The sequence below is a fragment of the Coenobita brevimanus genome, chromosome 16 (genome assembly GCF_032717465.1).
Source record: "Coenobita brevimanus isolate Jiangsu-jjx chromosome 16, ASM3271746v2, whole genome shotgun sequence".
Lineage (NCBI taxonomy): Eukaryota > Metazoa > Arthropoda > Malacostraca > Decapoda > Coenobitidae > Coenobita > Coenobita brevimanus.
In genome coordinates, this window is record NC_136969.1 from 22,501,011 (window position 1) to 22,524,521 (window position 23,511).

General features: G+C 40.8%; 1 protein-coding gene across 1 annotated transcript in view; it reads right to left on the reverse strand.

The window, feature by feature from the left end:
• LOC145390995 (arylsulfatase H-like) overlaps positions 1–23,511 on the reverse strand; it is a 163,273-nt gene that overhangs the window by 22,782 nt on the left and 116,980 nt on the right. The window contains exon 7 of the mRNA XM_080265728.1: positions 9,456–9,634. Coding sequence (XP_080121854.1) covers positions 9,456–9,634 — 179 coding nt within the window. The remainder of the gene's footprint in view (positions 1–9,455; positions 9,635–23,511) is intronic.

Genomic DNA, 23,511 nt, shown 5'->3' on the forward strand with positions numbered 1-23,511 from the left:
CTACGCTACCACAATTCTTTCTTTTCTTAAATATTTACCTTCTACTATACTAAGTCGAGTACCACTTATATTATCCATGGATGAGTTGATCAGTACCAACAACAGGTAAGATTATAAATATCCGTCATTACACTGATTGAAGAATACCGGTGGGATAAAAATCACTAGCATTACACTGGATGAAGAATAACGGTGGGGATAGTAAAATTCTTACCGTTACACGGGTGTCAACCGGTGGTGGGATAACATTTCCAGCATTACACTGGTGGCACTAGCGGTGGGATATTCATCGTTCCCAAATTAGTGGCGTTGGTGAGAAAATGAAGGGAAGTGAAAGGTAAAGAGACAACATTTCAGAATTTAATTTCCTCTTTTTTTGTGAGTAAGAATAGTACATTAGGGTCACCATGTCTCTGTATGGACAGTTGTTTGCTCAGACACAGCCGGAAGCTGATCGTCCGTCACAAGTAGGGAGAGATCATGTAACCTTTCAATTGGATGAGGCTGAGGAACAGGTCGGTGCTACTAACAGACCGCTGCTTTCACACTCGACCCCTTGTTCACACCTTATGAGTTCACATCACTTTCTCACAAAACCGCGCGATATCCCAATTATGGAATTAAATCAGCTGCAAGGTATAGAAGCTACATCTCGCCTCGAAATGTTTTGTGAGGCGGTGGAACAAACTCATACTAGCAACGCAACTAGAATCCAGGTTGCCAAAAGTTGAATGGGTTCTGAATTGGCCACTTTTATTCATAATTATCAAAAGAAACAGTTTGCACTGTCATGGCCCAGGCTTAAAAAATTCTTGAATGCGGAGTTTGCCATCGAGTTGAGTGTAGATCGAGCTTGGCAAGAGTTAGAGAACATGACGTATGACTGGAAGGAATCACCCCAGGCGTTTGTACATAGGTTCATGTGTAAGCATGCGGCTCTCGAAACAAAGTTCCCAAAAGAAAAGTTTCCCTCGCAAGATAAACGGATCAAGAAGAAACTGTAGTATGGTCTTCCGCTCGAGTCTAGGGAAAAATTGGAAGCTTACCTTGATGACGGATATCCACTCCGTAAATTCATTGACAGGATCGAAAATGAAAGGCAGCTTCTCGAAGAGAGGTATACCACCAGAGTTAATGGAATGCCGGATAGAGACAATAAAAGTGAAGATCCCTCAGATACCAATGTAGTTGATAATCCACCAAGACCATCCCATGATAACTGTCAATCCGAGTCAGACAAGGAAGTGACTGAACTGAAAGCTCAATTAAGGGATTTGAAAACAAATTTAGAACAACTCAATCAAAAACAATCTATTCCTGTAACACCAAGGCGAAAATACTGTAGTCATTGTCTGATGAGTTCACACACGTTGCAAGAATGTTGGGCCAAACCACCACCAGGCCAGAGTTTTGATTGCCGTAGGTTGGGATGTCGTAGAGGCAGTAATGATTGCCCAGGGTGCATAAACCGCAGCGCAGCGACGCGGAGCAATAACAGATTTCACCCACCCAGTCCAAATGCGAGGCAGACCGCCACTCAAACAAAGTTCCCCCATCAGGCTGTTTGACTAATCGCAGGTATAACATCGCCCACAATAAGTGACAGCGTGAATAATAAGAGCGTGGAAACTGTTGTTGGCACAGGGAGTGGATATACCTTACATAAAGAGGCCACCGCGAAGCGGTTAGGAACAGAAATAAATACGAGGAGAAATCCACCGAGATTACAGGGAGTCACAGGAGCGCCACTCCATATCCTGGGTATGGTCAATGTAGATATCAGAGTGGGAGATGAGAAAGTTCATCAACAGTGGTGTCCAGTCGTTCCGAACGCCTACTTGACTACTGAAATGTTGTTGGGATGTGATGTCCTTGGACAATCTCCGTTGATCTGGAATGGTGCGTAACGAGCACTAATGTGGGGAGGAGCCCCGTACGTCGTGAACTATGTTCTGAGGCAGAAAGGAAAAGTTGAGCGAGTCCAGGCCACACCTATCAGAGCCGTCAGGAACCCTCGACAGTTGAAGCAAATTAATCTTGCAACAGTAGAGAGACTCACCCCATATCAAACCAAATTCATTGCCGTGCCAGTGAGTGAGGAGCCTAAAACCACTTTACTGTTTTACCCACAAGCACGTTTCAGTCATAATAGTCACCCTTACATATTACAGGTGAATTCAGAGGGCCTAGTCTATTTGCCCCTTAATAATAGAGCCAAACAAGACAAACTGTTTTGAATAGGTACCATTCTAGGCTCATATGAAATCATTGACGACCCTCCTGTAAGTACAGTCAACTCAGTTACCAAAATTCATAATGACCTGATCCCTACCAGTGATCGAACAAATGAAAGCGGAACTCATGTTCAACGACTCCGAAAACTAATTGACGAACAGACATGGCCACACTTAGATTCAGCTCAACAAGAAGAATTAGCTAACGTAATCCTGCAACACGATCCCCTCTTCATTTTGGAAAAAGGAGATCTAGGAACCATCAGCAGTCCCCCCGTTCACATTAAAGTAGCAGATCCACAGCCCAGCCGTGGAACGATCTATCGATACCCTGAACAAGCTAAACAGGTGATCGCTGAAATGTTGCAAGACATGGAAGAGAGAGAAATTATTGAAAGATCAACAGCTGCCTGGTTATCTCCTATTGTATTAGTTAACAAGCCAGACGGCAGCAAGCGCATCTGTTTAGATTATCGCCACGTGAATCAACATCTAGCAACGGATATCTATCCACTGTCCAGACTGGAAGAATTAGTCGAGCAGGCCGCAGGTCATAATTACTATGTGACTCTTGATATGCGTGAGGCATATTTTCAAATTATGCTGGACGAGGAAAGTCGTGATTTAACCACATTCAGTGATGGAGTCACAGTTTACGACCTGGCGATAGCACACACACTCATAAAGGGTACAAGCCAAAGGATGACTAGGCGATACCGGGAGGTGGCCAACAGGCAGAGGAGAGCCCAGAAGGTTGAAGTCAATAGCTTGGTGTGGGCGAAAAAAGAGACCATGCAGCCTGGTACCTGTAGAAAACTGAATGCCAAATGGGACGGCCCGTATAAAGTGATTGAAGTGCTGCTAGATGGAAATGTTTATATCATTGAAAATGTATTTAGTGGAAAAAAAATACAAAGGGCTGCTGAAAAGATAAAACCATATTACGGTACCGAGGAATGGCTCTTAGAACTGCTGCAACAGGAGCTCGCCCCGGAGCCCGAAGATGAGCGATTACCACCGCGAGTGAGGAATGCCCCTCGGAGACTCATAGAGGAGTGTTAGAAAAGTAGACAAGTGCATGTGACGAATGTTGTGAAACATAACTGCTTAAAGTTATGTTCCGGGTGGACTCATCCCCGAGGAGAGGGTATAAAAAGGAAAAGCGAGAAGAGTTCCTGTTGGAACCTGGAAGTGCCTTACTTCGAGGGGAGTAATTAATCCCCTCACCTTACAGTTAGCACGGTTTGTGAGGTAGTGGAGTCTTCAGGACAGAATGAGCGCTTACCTCTTGCGGGCGGAAAGCTGGAAACGAAAGGACAGAGTGAATGTGATTGCGAATGGAAGAGTGTAAGGAAGCGCCTCCCGTGGTGATCTCACTCTCGAGAGACCTTGTCGAGCTCAGGTGAGTGACAAGCTATCCTCCAAAACCTGAGGCTGACTGGGGCATAAATTCCCTCATAACATCTCGAGTAAGGAGTGATCATACCTCCTAATGTAGTGAGTAAGCGACCTTCCGAGGTAAGCATCAGGTGTTTAATGTGGACCGACAGGTGCCACCGATTGTGGGGAAAAGTATTCCAATTCAAAGTGTTCATAGCTGTTATAAGAGTAACAACATTCCATCCATGCACATGTCATAGAAAACTGACTTGGGTAAAATTTGTTTTCCGAATGTGGGAGCCGTGTAGTGCCACACATTTGATATTCATGTATGTATTTAGAAGTACTGTAACTTTTAAGTTAGATAGGGTGTAACCTGAATATTAGTTTATAAGTTCCTACCATAAGTAGTAATTCATATGTTAATGATTAATGTAGGGCTAACTCTATTTTTATATGTATGTATCTCTGTATCTATGCAGTGGGTGATGTAATTGTGGATGTTGAGCTATGGGAATTCCTCAGTCTGGTCGAGTAACGAATAACAGATGCGCGCAACTTTTCTTGTCGTTGTTGGGCGCCGAGTTTAAACCTTAAACAGAATAATGATGAATATACAGTTCTTTCCGTGACCTAGTTGTGAAATGTTTACTAATGAAGCTGCTAGGACCCAAATATGTAAGATTAACAGTCCAAAAGGCCTAAATAATGTCATTTGTGAGGATTTAAAGGTCCTGTTTATCTTGGCAGTCACTAGATGGCATGAGCTGCCTTAACATTCAAAGTGAGATAGTGATAGAATCAGTACCTAAATTAAATAAGGAATAAATCCCAAATTTTCCCCAATTCAATCAAAAGTCCTGGCGTCATGAGTACACTGCTAAATAAATTGTAAAGAGAATTGAAACCCACTATATTTCAAAAACACCACCTCATTTGACTTAGCAGTGGCGTCGCTAGCGAGCTCACTCGAGCCCCAGACGTCGTATATAATGGACGTTTGTTCAGGTGAGCCGTCCACATTTCTTCTTCCTCCCCCTCTTTTTTCTTTGTTTAATCCTTACTTGTCATGGACTATATGAAGTAATATTGTTGAAAGTTTAACGTAATGACTCGAGCCCCAGACGTCGTATATAATGGATGTTTGTTCAGTCCCCAGACTCCGGCGAAGTCAGTGTGGACATGAGGCTTTCCCATAGTATTGTCCAAAGACTTGAGCATACACATTACACTGTCCATGAATTATTATATAAACCAAATGTAATTGTAACAGTATTATTGATCTATCACGTGAATTTTATTTTGTAAGTAAGAAATGGAAATTTGGAAGTGATGTAATCTGGTAATGGAAGAGCGAAATTCAAAACCATTAACCGTTTTCTTTCTTGTAACTAAGGCTAGGAAGTTAGGAGTGTGGAAGGGAACTTAGTGATTGTGAGCAATGATGTAATTTTTGAATTATACCTCGAGGCTAAACAAGCCCGAGTGATTATGTATTCTTAGTGATTATACAATGTTTGAATAGTACCTCGAGGCTAAACAAGCCCGAGTGATTACGAATTCTTAGTGATTATGTTTTTTTTTCTGAATTCTTCCTCGAGGCTAAACAAGCCCGAGTGATTATGTATTTCTAGTGATTATATAGCAATGATGATTATGAACTGTAAATAGTACTGAATTGATATTGGATTCTAGAGAATTACCTGATGAGAGTATAATATATGGATGAAAATGAACACGAGTAATCATTCTTATTGGTTCGAGGCTATGCCAGCCCGAACAGATAACTCATGCTCTTAAAAAGGTCCCTGACTTGAGGCTATTGTCGAGCCCAAGAATAACTGACAAAAAGAAAGTATGGTACAACAACTCCATACATCGCTTGTATGTATCAAATTGTTTTCGCCCGGCAATAATGTTGGGGGAATGATCATCCAAAACCCTGGTAACATGTACAATCTTCTCTCATACTAAAAAGGGTCATGTAATTAAAAAAATTTTGTGGAAACTAGCATGAATTTATTAAAGTAGAGTAAAGTATATATCATTTTCTTTTCTTTATTGGTGTACCTAATCAAGGAAATTATGTCCTCAAGCCAAATTCACTCCCCTTCCAATTCAAGATTCCTTCGTTGAGGGAACGACGACCACCCGTGGTACTGACTAAATCTAAGCTCGGCCAAAAACTACAAATGCTACCACAATTCTTTCTTTTCTTAAATATTTACCTTCTACTATACTAAGTCGAGTACCACTTATATTATCCATGGATGAGTTGATCAGTACCAACAACAGGTAAGATTATAAATATCCGTCATTACACTGATTGAAGGATACCGGTGGGATAAAAATCACTAGCATTACACTGGATGAAGAATAACGGTGGGGATAGTAAAATTCTTACCGTTACACGGGTGTCAACCGGTGATGGGATAACATTTCCAGCATTACATCTCTCTCTCTCTCTCTCTCTCTCTCTCTCTCTCTCTCTCTTTGCATATAAAACAACATTATATGGAGATTTATTTCTATAAAGGCTATAGTGTTTTATGAATTATTAGAATTTGAGGAAAAACCTCCTGACTGTCTGTCTGTCTGTCTGTCTCTCTCTCTCTCTCTCTCTCTCTCTCTCTCTCTGCATATAAAATCAACATTTTATGGAGTCTATACGGTTTTATGAATTATTGGTCCTCTGTTTGCCTTGTTTTCTAAAAAATACCTTTTTATGCTGTAAATAAATTCTTTTTCTCGACTGTGGAGCAGATGAGGGCGAGTAGTAGAGGTAGGAGCTTATCTTTTAATGGCGGTCAGAGAAAGTGACCTGCGGATTGACACCTGACCTACCCTCACTGACTCACCTACAAGCGTGACAGGATTGGAAATCAACGTTGCCAAGTGTTGAGGTATTTATAAAAAGGCATTGTTATTATTAAAAACAATAGGCATTTTCTTACGGAATATAGTCTTAAAAGAGAATTATATACTTATATACTGTAAATAAATTTCATTTAGAAGTAGTAAATAGCTGACATGAGACAGAGAGGTGTGTTCTGGTACGGATTCGGCAGCATTGCGCGAAGAGAAATTCCCGTGAGGGACAACGCCCAAACGATCTCGATATTTTGGAAGGACTATAGGGTGGAGCTTAAAAGATTTTTTTTTTTACTAGTTCTTACCTCTTCATAATGTTTCACTTCAGCTAAAAACATTTGCAAAAATGTTTGAACCTTCTTGTTTAATATTTACAAAAAAGCAAAAATAAATAGTTAAATACAGAAATAAATACTTTAATATTTCCAAAAAAATACAAAACTAAATTTGTTAAAAAATGCAGAAACAAATTCTGTACATTGTTCTTATCGTTATGAAACAAACTTAATGGCTTATGTTGATATTTATGTTCACCAACAATTTGCCATACACATGTCTTAATGGCTGTAGAAAGTCAGAGAAAATCAGTGTAATCCACAGGGTCCAATCAATGCCTCTCTTGCTGTCTGGATAAAGTTGCCGGTGCTTCTCAATGATTTTTAATAAGAACTGAAGCTGTGACTCATCTTTTGCCAAAAGGCCACTGCGTTCTTGAATCAGAGCAACGCCACGTTCAGCATGATCATTTACCACTTTGATGGCCCGGTCAGTCTTTGCTGCTTCCTGGAAGTCTTCCCGTGTCTCCCATATGTCTGGATCAGCGTCAAGAAAGGTGTCTCGAAGCACCATTATTTCAAAGAGAGTTATCTTCTTGACTGAGACAAAACCTTCAGGGGTCTGGTCCCTGAATGAATATACATTAACACTGATTCGTTTTGTGTGACCCTGGTCAACCTCATCATTTTTCATGGCTCTCACGATCAGCTTCTTTGTTGGAGTACTTACTTCGCTGCCAAAAAGGGCCAATCGAATTAGTTCCAGTGCAAGGTATCACAAGTAATTAGAAAACTTCTGCGCTGTGGCCTTTGATATTGCAGGGTTGAATGTGGTGCAATTCAGAAGTGATTTCAACAGCAGGAAATTGTTGTATGGAGTATTCGATGCTAGGAGACTCATTATCCAAACCTTCAAATAATCCTGTACTGCAAAAACGCACACTTCTTAGTCCCTTTCCCTCTTTCGGCGTCAGGGTGAATTCTTCAATGAACACTGAGATCTTCAAGGAATAAATGACTTTAGACAGTCATCGAGCATGGTGCGTGTCTCCAGGTGCCATGAATCGGATTCCTCGTGCTGGAACAGCTCCAAGAAGGACAATGACCAATTCTAAAAATTCCCTATAGTCATCTTTGGCTAGTTATCTTGCAGATTCTCTTTTCCTCTTTCTTGAAGATTCTGCAAGAAGAGTCCGATTCATGGCACCTGGGGCCATAAACCATGCTCATTGGATGTCTAACGTTATTCACTCCTCGAAGATCTGGATGCTTCGTGGCCAATTTACCTGAACAAAGAAAGAGGAAAAGCGAATTCAAGAGGTCTGTTTTTGTTGTATGTTTTTATCTGAAGGTTTAGATAATGGCTCCCCTAGCAGCCAATGCTCCATACAACAACTTCCTGCTGTTGACATCACTTCTGAATTACACCACAATCAACCCTGCAATATCAAAGGCTAGAGCACTGAAGTTTTCTGTATTACCAGTCACTGGAATTAGGTGAACTGGCCCCTTTTGACAGCCAAGTAAGTGCTTCAACAAAGAAGCAGATGGTGAGCACCATGAAAAGGGATGATGAAGTTGACCAGGGTCATACAAAACGAATTAGTGTCAATGTATAGTCATTCAGGGACCAGACCCCTGAAGGTTTTGTCTCAGTCAAGAGGATGACTCTGTTTGAAATAATGGAGCTTCGAGACAAATTTCTTGACGTTGATCCAGACATGTGGGAGACACGGGAAAACTTCCAGGAAGCTGCAAAGAGTGTCGGGGCCGTCAAAGTGGTAAATGATCATGCTGAACGTGGCGTTGCTCTGATTCTAGAATACAGTGGCCTTTTGACAAAAAAACAAGTCACAACTTTAGTTCTTATTGAAAATCATTGAGAAGCACCGGCAGCTTTATCTAGACAGCAAGAGACAGACATTGATTGGACCCTGTGGACTACAGTGATTTTTTTTTTCTACAGCGATTGACATGTATGTGACCAATTGTTGATGAACATAAATATCAATATAAGCCACTAAGCATGTTATATAATGATAAGCAAGATGTACAGAATTTGTTTCTGTGTTTTTATTAAATTTATTTTCGTATTATTTGAGATGATGGAGCTACCTGTAAATATTATACTAGAAGGTTCAAAGTATTTTGTAAATGTTTTTAGCCAAAGTGGAACATTTTTAAGGGGTGAGATCTATGAAAAGAAAAAAAATTAAGTTTCACTCTACTGGGCACAAGCGGTTATTTGGATTTCTTTAAATGTTGCATGTTACTATGGTAGCTGAAAAAGCGGCTTTATTCATACTTTACTCTGTATCTTTGTCCATTGCATCCGTTCCGCGACTTTTCCAGTTTAGGCTGACTGAGAATCAGACTTCCACTCACTGAACAATTCTTTCTCGATATGCAGTAGGAAATCCACACCCTGAAGTAAAGTCTGTAAGTCCACCTCTCCCACCTCTCAGGGATTCATTATGTTCTGTTATCCTCCTTCTACCCTCCTTATTTAATTCTATTCATTTAGCTTTGTTCGAATATCACTCACAGCCACAGGTTCTCGCAGCATTTATTTTGCCCTGGAATTATCAATCTCGTTTAATCTGCTCGCTGTTGTATTGCATTCTGTCTTCCTTTAACTTCTTCTACTCTAACCTCATTCTAACACCTGCCTCCTTTTCTTTGCTTCTTCACTCACCCTTAAAGAGTCCATTGTGTCCTCCTATCCTCTCCATGGTGCCTGGCTCGACCGCCTCCAGATGTGCCCCATGGTCCGAGGCAAAGTAAACGATGGTGTTGTTATCCAGGGCCAGGTCACTTAGGGTTTCCATAATGGCACCCACACCCTCGTCCAACTCCTCTACATTGTCGCCGTACCTGATGGCATGAAATTTGAAAGTGGATTAAATCCAAATACAAAAATTATAGACAGCTGCATGACAAGCAGCTACTTTCCAGAATACTCCTTACACTAACGTCAAGTTTATCTACACTGTTTCCGTATTTGTTAAGGAACCCGCTTGCTAATGACATGGTTTGATTCTAAGAGATGCTGGAGGTTTTTTCATTTGTGGAGCACTGCTATAGATGGTCAAATGGTCAAGTAGAGTTTTATGGCTTAACTGATCCGGACTACGATGCCTCATATGATTTCGGTCATCCAACAGCCTTCAGCATGGGTATTAAGTGATTAATTGTTACCGTTTATCTACTGTACAGGTGTCAAAGAGTCTTCAGTTATACTTTTTCTATGATTTTTTTTTTTTATCATTCCTACAAACAGATGATTATCTTAGGAGAGATCCCTCCAGGTGAACTGATTGAGGTTGAAGACTAGAGCAGGGAATCAGCTATTGGGGCGTTGCTTCCAGTGGTTGCACAAACGACAATATCTTTCAGTACTAAAACCTTCAAAGCCAAGGTCACTATACATGGCGGGGTTCAACATTAGTAAATGGGAATAATCATTTCTTTTTTCATATATATCTATATCTATATCTATCTATCTATCTATCTACCTATCTATCTATATCTATCTACCTATACAATATATATATATATATATATATATATATATATATATATATATATATATATATATATATATATATATATGCTAGGAAGAAGGAACCAGGGAGAAGGAACCAAAGACCATGAGACCGGAATAACTGTTCCTTCCAAGAGAAAAACATATATATATATATATATATATATATATATATATATATATATATATATATATATATATATATATATATATATATATATATATGCAGGCAGGGGTACCCTGTGTTGCCTGGGCCAAAAAGGCAAACACTCTAATTCTGTTTGTTCTAGTTCAGTCTTATTACTGCAGAAAGGCCATATACACTCGAGGAAAGTTCTGCATTATACACTTGCTAACCACTTCGAAACAGGAAATGTGAGACAAATGATAACGAAGCAATAGCCAACACTCAACTCTCTGATTACTGTGTGAGAAGGATGGGGAAGGAAGAGGGAGGGGTTGCAACTTTTAGCCCCCGTAACCTTCCTCCTTTAACTTCTCCCCTCCCAGACAGTGGTACCATACATTTGAGTGTCTGGCTACTGCTTCACTAGTGGTTGTCTCATGCATAAAAGTCCGAACTGGCAGGCAGATGTATAAAGCGGAACTTTCCTTGAGTGTACTTGTTATGCTTTTGAGAAAGGATTATAAGAGGTCCAGGAACTTTCTATTTCAACTTTCACAGTAATTGTGCGCACTTGTTTGCTATTACCTGTGACCTCAAATGACCTCCGACCAGTGACCTCAAATGACCTCGGGGGTCAACCTCACATAGCCTATGTCCGAACTGGAGGTCATCTGAGTCTCCATGCCAAAAATTGTGCTACTTGGTCCAGGCGTTCCAGCGTGAATTACCAGTGACCTCATATGGCCTCTGACCAGTGACCTCAAATGATCTTAGAGGTGAACCCTACATAGCCTATGTCCGAACTGAAGGTCATGTGAGTCGCCATGCCAAAAATTCAGTTGCAGGGGTACCCAGCGTTACCGGGGCCAAAAAGGTGAACACCCTACCAATGACCTAAAATCCCATATCTTGATTTTTACTCCCCCTAAAACTCTCCTTGGTCACTCGAATTCATATATATATATATATATATATATATATATATATATATATATATTTATATATATATATATATATATATATATATATATATATATATATATATATATATATATATATATATATATTAAGGTGCCCATCAAAAATTAATTTCTGAATTTCTTCTGCGGTACCCTCCCTTTTGTCGTCTTTAATGACTGTAGTCCATAGTGATTTGTTTTTAGAATTGTTTATGCATATTTAAAGGTTGTTCAAGAGGTTTGAAGTTAGAAGATTCTTATCTGATGGCAGGTTATCCCCGCACTTCATTACTCAATTGTTTCTCTGACCATCTCAATACAATTCTGCCATGCGTTTATTGCAGCTCTATCACGGCATATTTTCAACAGTCAAAACAGTAAGCATACCTGCCTTGAAAGCACTACAGCGGAATATTATCCCCGATAATCAATGACATTCTAGCTGCTGGGTAATTGACTCAGTGACTTGAAACAACCTGCAGCAGGTAATGCTTCTTTTCTTCACTTGTTGTGAAAGAGCTATTGCATCAGTTTTACAGCTCGCTCTGCCCGGCAATTCACCAACGCCAAAATGTTGACGAATTTCTTTGTTCGCTGAAAATCTTCAAGTGACTGCCAACTGTCTGGATCCGCTTATGTGAGGAAGTCTGTGTTCAATCCAAAGCATGACAAGTACTGTTTGTGACAATGTCATGAAGTTCCTTTTCAAAAATTCTGCTTCACTCCATCTGGATTCGTTTGGGTGATTCATTAGAACAATCTTTCTTCTAAGCGCTGACCATCTTTCTGTCAGTGTGTCTGTCTACGGCATCATCGAAAAATGCAAGGGCAATTAGCTCCTCACTCAGGTATCATAGGTGTCTGAGGAATGCCTTAACTACAGCAAACGAAATGCCCTTGTTGATAGCCTAGTAGTTTTTCACTAGCTTCAGAAAGGCAAGATCATTGGTCGGAGCAGAAGCTGGAATTGGGCACAGTGTCCAAGCTTTTGTGTACAGCAGGCATCCAAAGAGGTTCATTTCCCTCAGTGCAGTTCCTTCACTTACCTTTAACATGAACTCCTGTTTAAACATCCATATTTTTACACAGTACAGCAACTTGGCAATCCATCTAGCTCTAATCATCGCTTCAGGGGCCACGGATCTTATACTGCCTGGTGGACCATCACCAAGAAAAAGTACCGTTAATTCTAACAATTCACGGTAGTCATCAAGAGCCTGCTGACTTAACAGAAGTGCTTGCTTTGCGAAAACTATAACATCGTGCTTCATGCCAGTACATTTCTTCAGAACTTCAATGCAGACTGGATCATTGTTTGTTGTCTGAAACTAACTCTTGTCAGTTAGTGGCCAAAATTGACGAAAACGCTTGAACAAGCTAATATCAGGGCTATTTGATGGACCACAACAGCATTTGAATTCATCTCCAATCACAATTTCTTGTACATGGTCTCGACATGCCAGATACAACAGTTTTTTGCCAAGGCTTTTCTCTGTTGCACCACAAGCCTCACTTAATCTGCCAGTATTTCAGGGTGTGGTGTCAAGGCACATGGCCTTCATCTGATCTATATCCTACTTTCAACATTTTAACAACAGCATTGCTAGCTGTTTCATCCATACCATTTGGAAGTGTTGGGATGCCGAGAAGCTTCTTCACTTGAAATCCTGATAATAAAACTGGCAACCTGTCAGCTTTATCCCAACCTGTAATATCCGGCAACATTTTACCGTCCCAGTGTACTACTAGAGGTACAGATGCATCAAAATTGGTTTTTCCAGCTTGGGCCGTCTGTTCACGAAACTTCAGTCTTGCACTTCTGATTGACTCAGGATTGTCAGTTACTGTAAACTAGAGATATCATGCCCATGGCTTCTTGCAGTCTCGGCCAGGAGAAAGGTTGCGTTACGGTTGCTGACATTGGCTCTGCCAAGTGCAGCACTTAATTCTATTCTGACAATAGCCAAAGACCGCTGTTTGATACATCTTGATGAGCAGCATGGTTCAAAACTTGCCGCAAAGTCATCGTCTGCTAGTGTGGGCAAATCGTCTTCTGATGTCAGTTCATGTCTCAGCTGTGAAATTCTCTCTCCTTCTTCCTCCTTCTTTACTTCTGAAATATTCCTCTTGCTTCAGTCTTTTTACCTTCCTGTCCTCTTGCAACTTGTGGAGTCTCCCCACTACGCATATACAGTAGCCTATGCGTGACCCGTGTTGGTCTTCTAAGACGGCCCGGTCTTCAGCAAAACAGTTATCATTTTCATAGCATTTGCATGTGCTACATCAAACTGTTTTTCCAAACCTTCACGCAAAGAAGTTTCATTGGCTATCTTGATCTAAGTTCAGCGAATAATGTTCTTCAGTTTCTGCCATCGGTAAAACATTTTTTCAAGCTTCTCAATGGCATTATTTTCAATTGTTGTTGAAATACGAGCCACTGACCCCATCCGGAGAGCTTCAGCTATGGCACACCTTGAGTTGTCCCTGATTGTCTTATCAAGAACTTTATGTCGATGGGAAAAAGACGGAGAGCACCTGACGGTAAATCGGAAGTTTGATTCCTTGAAACTTTTCTGATGCTGGACTAATTATCCAAATTTGGGTGGCAGTACGTGTTACTATGCCTGAAAGAGATGCATCTGCCATACTTTTTCTCGAGATACGGAATATTATTGACTAATCTGAAATGCAAACAGAACAGCACAGGTGAGCAGTGAGCAATATTATATAGCTGAGCATCGAACAATATTATAAAGCTGGACAGATGTTTGACAGTGTTTTAGAAACAGTTGGTACAATGTGGCAGTGATGGCACCCAAAGGAGCAATGTTGTTAGATGATCGAAAGTTTGCCTGTAAAACTGAAGTCAAAATTGCCCAATGGTTGTCCAACATTTTAATTATTGAAAATACTAATAAATTTACTATCTGCTTGCCGTAAACCACATATGGAATAAGACTATCAAATAAGTTTCATCGAATCATCCAACCAGAAGAGCCCTGTCATTAAGAAAAGGCCAAGTATACTTGAGCAAGATATCGAAAACTTTACCCTCATTGAGGAACCAGTAAATGTTGACGTAAAATGCTGAAATTTTGCATATATACAGTATTTAATTCATCAGCCGTAACAGTTTTAGAGGGTACCCCATCAAAAATTATCAGCTTCAAATTTTAACATTGGTTTGATGGGCACCCTAATATATATATATATATATATATATATATATATATATATATATATATATATATATATATATATATATATATATATATATATATATATATATATATATATATATAATATTTTTCGATGCTCAGCTATATAATATTGCTCACTGCTCACCTGTGCTGTTCTGTTTGCATTTCAGATTAGTCAATAATATTCCGTATCTCGAGAGAAAGTATGGCAGATGCATCTCTTTCAGGCATAGTATATATATATATATATATATATATATATATATATATATATATATATATATATATTCTGGAAAGAACGGCGGAAATATAGTGACATCGGTATAAAATATGAATGTGTGAAGGATGTAAGAGGTAGATTATTAGCCCATGGCGATGAAGTAAAGGCTAGATGGAAAAAAAATATTTTTAAAGCCTGATGAATAAGAACAGAGACAGCAGAGCGGCTGTTGGTTTGGGGGATGTGCAGAGAAGGAATGCAGTGCCAGGAAACTTGACACTCACACAGGTGAAGAAGACTTTGAAGCGGCTGAAAAATGGGACAGCTAGCTGGGGTTGATGAGGTGTACAGAGATGGTTAAGTGTAGTGGAGAGAGCGGAATGAAGTGCCTGTTGGAGAAATGTAAGAGGTTTTGGATGAGTGAAACTGTGCCATCAGAATGTAAAAAGTCTGTGATTGTACCCCTGTACAAAAATTAAGGTGAGCGAAGTGAGTGGAAGAATTTTCGTGGCATAAGTTTATTGAGTGTGGTAGGGAAGGAATATGGAAGAATTATTATAGAGAAATTAGGAGAGATATCAGAATAAAGAGTGATGAACAGGGTGGCATTAGGAGTGGCAGAGGTTTTGTGGATCAAATATTTACAATAATATAGATAGTGAAGAAGGGTTGTGAGAAGGACTGTAAGGTGTATATGGCATTCATGAATCTGGAAAAAGCATACGACAAAGTAGGCAGCGGAGGATTGTGGAAAGCTTTTCTCATGTACGGTGTAGATGGTAAGCTGTTAGATGCCGTCAAGAGTTTTTATGATGGCAGTGAAGGATGTGAAAGGTAAATGGGCATCTAAGTGAATGATTCACTATCAATGTGGGCTTGCGACAAGGTTGTGTGATGTCCCAATGGACAGAGAAATGATATATATATATATATATATATATATATATATATATATATATATATATATATATATATATATATATATATATATATATATATATATATATATATATATATATATATGATGGAGTGTTGAGAGAAGTAAAAACTCGAGTAATGGAGAGAGGGATGGCATTGATAATGAATGGTGACAGATGGAATATCTCAAATATTGTATTCTTATGATCCAGTACTACTTGCAAATACCGGCAAGAACTTGGTAGACTAGTCAAGAGTTTTGTAGATATTTGTGAGCATCGTGCCTCGACAGTAAACGTAGAAGAGAGTAAAGTAATGGTTTTTGAGAGAGATATGACCCAGTGTGATATTACAGTGAATGGAGAGAGACTGGAATTGGTGAGAGTTCAAATACCAGGGTACAGTGACAAAAAAAGAGAGGATTATGTGCAAAAGGAGTGGAACATAGGGTGACACAGAGAAGGAAGGTAGATGGTGCTATGAATGCCTTGATAAGAAACAGAGGCTTGAGTGTTCCAGCTGCACGAGGCTTACATAACGGAGTGATAGTGCCAGCTTTAACATATGGATGTGAGACTATATGGTGTGGCATGAAAATGAAGAGTCAGGACTGAGAGCAGTGGAGATAGGACTGCTGAGGAATGTATGTGGAGTACAGAGAGTTGATAGGATACGATATAATGTGATTCGTGAAAGATTTGGAGTGAGAAAGTCTGTGGACACCAGAATCGAAGAGAGTATATTGAGATGATATAGGCATGTGGAAAGAATGGATAACAACTGAGTGGTGAAAAGAGTATATCTGAACGAATTTGAAGGAGGAAGGAGGCGAGGTAGGCCATAGAGAAGGTGGAGGGATGTAGTGGATGAGTGTATGAGGAAGAGAGGTATGGAAGGCAGTGAGGCTATGGGACTGACAAGAGATCTAGCTGGCTAGATGAATGTTGTGAAAAGAAGTGCATGATCAGGGATTTGACATCCCTTTTCTAACGTGACAGCGTCCAGACTGACTCTATCGGATATGATTATGTGAAGCTACAGAATGTGTTGAATGTTTTTGGTGTATTAGATAGAGCCAGGATTCCGGGGGCTTGAACGATGAGTGAATGGAAGCGTGGCCTACTGAACTGGGCAAACTTGGGCTGTCTGGACGTTGCCACTTCTCACCTTATATATATATATATATATATATATATATATATATATATATATATATATATATATATATATATATATATATATATATATATTAGAGTCTCTTTTATCCGAAAATCATAGGTGTGACTTTCAAAAGGGTTTCATGTTTAATCGATTTTTTTCGGATAAAAGATACTGTAATAATATGTAGGATACAAGGGAACAGTATTGTACTCACCCATCACCCATTTCTGGTGACGTGTAGCCCACCACCACTACCAGCACCCCAAAAGCCACTCAGCCATCAGCAAAACACTTAATATACTGTAGTAACTACGTATGTAACTGCATTTTTGTAACTGTAATAGAAACTGTCAACTTAAATAAATCTTCACTCAAACTTCAACCTTCACCAAAACATTTAAGTAATTCAATGTAAGCAATTCGAACAAATAATGTCTTAAACATAGCTGTGTTTTTCATATTTTCTGTTTCCTTATTGAATCATTTCCATATCATCCACATTATCTTCCACATCATCCAAATCTTCCGAGGTGATGGATGCAGGTGAGGGAGTGGGCAACTCGCTCTAGTGACTAGCGGAGCAACCGTAAACTAACGCTAGTGCCGCGAAACAAGCCCGCCGTGTTTGAATTTTTGGATAGATTTCAGATTTTTGCGGTTAATCGAAATGAGAACATTTTATTAAAACTTACAGTTAATGGCATATTACGGTTAAAAGAATTTCGGATAAAAGAGACTCCACTGATGGGTTGTCCTTATCATCGAAGTGGCGGATTTTTTACTGGCCACCCCGGACTTTTGTTCCTGTTGGTACAAAATCTATACAGGCCAAAGTTCAGTCTTCTATTGTAGTATTTACTGGTGTCCCACTTGCCTTGAAGTTCATACACTGTGGCATCTGGGCTGAATACTATGCCAGCACAACTAGGTTGCCCTTACTGTGTCAGTATTAGCCACTTGTTGGTAGGTGTCATGGGAGCTGATCTCACACTCATTGTTGCCTAGTTTGGGAGGCATTGGTAGCCTTTTGAGCATTCAGGAGTCAGTGATGATGAGCTTCTATAACCTGGAACAGGAACTGCGCTGTTCCTCGTCCAATGACAGGGATGAAATCCTGCATTCAGTACAACTCCTCACTCAGTGAAGTTGTTCATGACTTTCAGTGACTGGACACATTGTTTGGCTTTCTTGTATTGTCTCGTGCCATCCACATGCATGAGTCAACGTCCAGGAAGCCACCAGAAGATCCAAGGAAGGAAGGAAGGTGGCGAGTGCTGCTTGTGGCGAATCAGGGAGTGTCTTCACTCGAATGAGAGCCACATTCAGCTCCAGAGTCCTTCTTTTCTCAGGCTTATCACCCCCCCTCGTTCTTCAGAGCTTCAATCATAGCCCTCTTCATTTCCAAGTCGAAGGACTTGAAGAACGCCAGCCCAATCAGTTCCTCAGAGAGGTACCAGAGATGATGGCTGAAGGCCTTCACAGTAGCAGACATCTGAGTCACCATAGCCCAGGATGTCTTGAAGACCTTCAGGTCGTTTCGAGGGGCAGACGTGGCGACTGGCACTGAGAACCAGTACTGGACGTGGAGTGTGACTGCAGAGATGACGTACCGCTTGAGAGTGGCAAGCTCTTGCACATTGAGCAACTGTCCGTGGAAAAAGTAGATCTTGGCTGAGTAAATAATTTTGACCATCCAACAGGCATGGTGGTAGGCACCAGGACACGAAATGTGCAAGCCATGAGGAGGACAATCACCGTGAGCTTGAGCAACTCCTATAATCGTCCTGTGGCTGTTAGGCAGTGAGTTGACAGCAGAAGGCGGTGACCTTATTGCAACGGGAAACAAGGTTGGTGAGAATCTTCAAGTGATCTGCTGCAGCAGAGGACGATCCCCGCTTGAAATGCTTGAGGAGAGGGATGTCCAGCTCTAATGTGATGATGCCAGTATATACTGTGAATACCTTTTGGATCATGATCTCGACGATGTGCTTCCTGCAGCCTAGGCAAGGGAGTCCCATCTCCATCTTCTGCAGCAGGAGAGTGCAGGCTCCAAAGCGAATTCAAGTTTTGCTAGCAGTTGTGACGAAGGCCATGCTTGTCTCCAAATCCACCAGGTCCCATTCTTGTCCAGCAGCAAAGATCGCCTCCTCCATGGCAACTCCTGTTTCTGATAGCAGCTTGTGGACATTCAGCAGCCTGACAGTTCCCTCTCCAGACACCAGGACGGATAAATATTCCAACTTTTCTTGGCCAGGTTCTTCAGTGACCAACTTAATGTCCCAGTGAATAGAGAGGGCAACACCAGGCTTGAAGGATGAGCCCAGAGCTGCTGCCTGTTTGCCACGGGCCTTGATTTGTCCCTGACAGATGCTCTACTGGTTCAAAGCCATTGTTGAAGGGTCTTTGCCATACGCAGATGCTGCAGCAGCCAAGATGTGGACAGAATTCCGGTCGCAGGTCTTCGTGTGATACAGGACATTAGACAAATCCGGAGTGATGATGGATGCACGAGATCGGAATCATTGTCGCTTGGATGAGAATGTGGTAGCTGACGTGGATGGTTGGGGAACAGGTTTTTTGTCCTCTTTGCCCTCTTCAGTTTCTCTAGCTCAATGAAAGCTTATACCACAGCTCATCACTGCTGCTCTCTTAGTTCCTGAACTCGGGAATCCTCCTCTCTCTCATGCTTCTTTACTTGAGCATCCGATAGTTTTCAGCTGATACCAATCATGATGTCTATGCAGCCTTCCTCCCATTGAGCCTTCAGAAATGCCTTGTCCTCTCCGTTCTTCAGCAGCTTCATGGCATTTGTGTGCGCCAAGTCAAACAGGTTCCTCAGCTTCAGTTTAAAGTCAGTTTGCTTCCCTTCTTCCACCTCCATCTTCTTGTCCTTCAGCCTACTAAGGGAGACCTATTCCCCTTACAGATTTTCAACTTTCGGGATCCTGTGCTATCTCTGTATCAGTGGAATTCTGGTACAATACCAGAGTCTAACGACCTCAGAGTCCATGACCATTGTAGCATCCAGCAGGATCTTCTTTCCCTTCTGCAGAAGATGGAACAGCCTCCAGAGGACATCTTACCACCCATGAGCTGGGCGAGGGTGTCTCCAACAAACCAGATCACGTTCTTCTTCCTGGTTTTCTTCTCTTCCTTACATTTGTCATGGTCATCCTGCTCCTAAGGAGAAGGCTGTTCACTAGCTAAAGCCATTGCAATCAAACTTCAAGACTGACTTACCACCTGGGAAGATTCCTCGGATGAAAGACTGTTATTTACATTCGTAATGCACAAAACAACAGTTCGCTAAGCCAGTCAAAAGGGAATGACACATTACTGATGATCCAGCTCCCTCACCCCTCACCCTACCAAAACCATCCCAGGGGCCATCGTATCTTCTCTCCCCCCTCCCCGTCACTTCCTGCCTTTCCCGCCGTGACCACGTCCTCTTGTGGATCAATGAGAGGTTCCCACGAATGTGGGCCCATTCTCCTGTCTAGGGGGGAACTTCAGGGCCACTGGGGCACCAGAATTCTTTGAGCAATACACACAAAAAATTTACATATGGTGTGTCTACGTCATTGGCACAATACTAGGGGGTGGCCCATGAAGATTTACCATATTCAGTTTTCACAATATTATAAAGGACAACCCATATATATATATATATATATATATATATATATATATATATATATATATATATATATGGGGAGGTTTGGACGGGCTGACTGATGAGGCATTGATGAGATTGAGGTCAGAGGATATATATATATATATATATATATGTATATATATATATATATATATATATATATATATATATATATATATATTTTTTTTTTTTTTTAAGAGAGGTGAAGTCAGTGAACGTACAGTGAGGTGGGATGATGAGGAAATAGAATGTGTGAATACGTTTCAGTACTTGGGTAGTGTGATGAGTAAGGATGGAAGTTTGGAGGGTGAAGTGCTTGAAAGGAAGAAAGGTTGCTGGTTCCTTGAAAGCAATGATAAGAAACAGGGAAGTGAGCATGGAAGCGAAAATTTTACTACATGACAGTATTGTGATACCAACTCTAACGTTAGGAAGTGAAGCTTGGACGTTGTTGGAAGGACACAAGAGTGAGAGCAGTGGAAATGAGTTATTTAAGAGGAGCCTGTGGAGTCACAGTGAGACAAGCTGACAAATGAGGATATAAAGGAGCGTTGTGGTGTGGATGTGGATGTGATAGGAAGCGTTATGAGGAACACACTGAGGTGGTTTGGCCATGTGGAGAGGATGGAGGATGAGAAACTGACGAGGAGAGTGTATGTGAGTGAGGTGGAAGGGGGAGAGGGAGGTGGAGGCCGAGGATGAGATGGAGGGTTGGGGTGGAGAGTTATATGAGAGAGGGGGGTGAGTTGGGAGCAGGGCAGTGAAATGGGGGGGACAGGGCGACGTGGAGACGATTTGTTTGTGGCCACCCCGTACGGGATTGAGGCGTCTGGCAATATATATATATATATATATATATATATATATATATATATATATATATATATATATATATATATATATATAATCTGACCACAATCTCATCAATGCCTCATCAGTCAGCCCCTCCAAACCTCCCCATTCTGAACCTGTCGTGACCCAATGACACTCTGATAGGGCAAGCTGAAATGGATTTAGAAATTATCTTGCTGACATTCCATGGCATTCTTTCTTCTTTAGTGATTTCATTTCTAACCAGTCACACATTAATGACTTAATACTAGCTGGTATGGATTTATTCATATCAAGTCAACAGTTCACTAAAAGACTGAACTCCAAAATGGTTTGATAGCAACTGTGCCAGAGGAATGGCCTAAAACTCACTAGCATATATCTCTTACTTAACCCGCTGCATCCCGGCAGATTTTTCACCACTAACCCTTCCCAATCCCGGCAGAGTTTTGAATTTTTTGAGGGGTTCAAACCTCTGTTTTTCATGAGAAACAATGGCAATTCACAAAAAAGTGCTCACCTGAGCTTAGAAGTGGTCTAAACAGGTGACCCTCCAAACACCTGGTACCATGTTTTCTGGAGCTGAACTGCAGCTGTCGTGTTAGCTATGGCAGTGATAACTATTGCAAACCACTCAGAATAGGTAGATATTTGTTCATTTGGTACGAATTTATATGTAGTACAAGAATATATTGGTTTTCACACAATAATATAGGTGATATAAGCGTTGTTTCACTCACTGAACACATCAACATACCGCACCTTCCTTGGCGACATTACCTCCTCATCACTTCTGCTCGTTTCTTCTGGTGGTGCCACGTAATCTTTGTCCTCCACATAGTCATCAATTGGGGAATCACTCTTGCCTTGAATTTCATACCATGGCACAACATGCCTCACGCCCTCAGTGCTCGGCATTCCTTACATTGAGAAACAGCCCCCCCCCCCTTTCCTAAATCCTGGATCCGCCACTGTGCCTCGGGTTAAAATAAAAAAAACATCTGAATCACTCTTTCAATTTAAAATTGCTAGAAACCATGCAAAAGTTGTAATAAATCTTGCTAAATCAAACTTTCTTCAAAATGAAGCATCAAAACTACTTAACAACCCTAATGACATTAGAATATTCAGGTCAACTCTCAATTCTTTCAATAATGACTTTAACTAGTCATCATCCATTCCCTCACTACAATCATCAGATGGCAACATTACAAATGACCCGCGTGGAAAAGCAAATATCGTTGCCAGTACATTTGCCAGAAATTCTACCATTCAGGAAGTCAGACAGAACGTCCCAGTACTAGAACTTGACTCTCCCGAAATTATTCCTCTCAAAATTCAGACAAGATACGTAAAATCCATCCAAGACAATTTACCTACCGACAAAGCTCCAGCATCGGATGAAACTCCTCCAATTGTTTTGAAAAAGTGTTCCCCAGAACTTGCCACTGTTCTAGCTAAATTGTTCAGACTATGCATACGTAATTTGTCATTCCCTAATTCATTGAAAGAAGCCAATATCCACCCAATTCCGAAGAAAGGTCGTTCCTCTGACCCCTCTGATTACAGTCCAATAGCCATCACATCATCTCTTGGTATAGTATTTGAAACTGTAATTATTAATCATTTGGTTATAAACCTTGAATCCAGCACCTTGATTAATGATAGACGATAGGGTTTTCGTCACGAAAGTTCCACAGTTGACATACTCGATCTCCTGACTCATACCATCAATCAATTAACTGACCAACATGGAGAAACTTATGCAGTAGCCCTTGATATATCTAAAGCTTTCGACAGAGTGTGACACCATTCCCTGCTCTCCAGACTCCCTTGCTATGGACTAACGTCTTTTATTCCTCTGCTTTCCTAATATATCAGGGACAGAAAATAAAGAGTAAAAGTAGATGATGTATATTCCAATTTCCACTCAATTAATGCTGGCGTGCTACAAGGATCTAGTTCTTGCACCAACCCTATTCCTAGTTCATATTAATGATCTCTTATCTGTCATCCACAATCCCATCCATTCATATGCAGATGACTCAACACTTCACAGTTCATTCACACTCAAAAACGCATTTACAAAGTTTAATATCTCTAACTCTCATTTCAGTACAGCCATCTCCATAAATG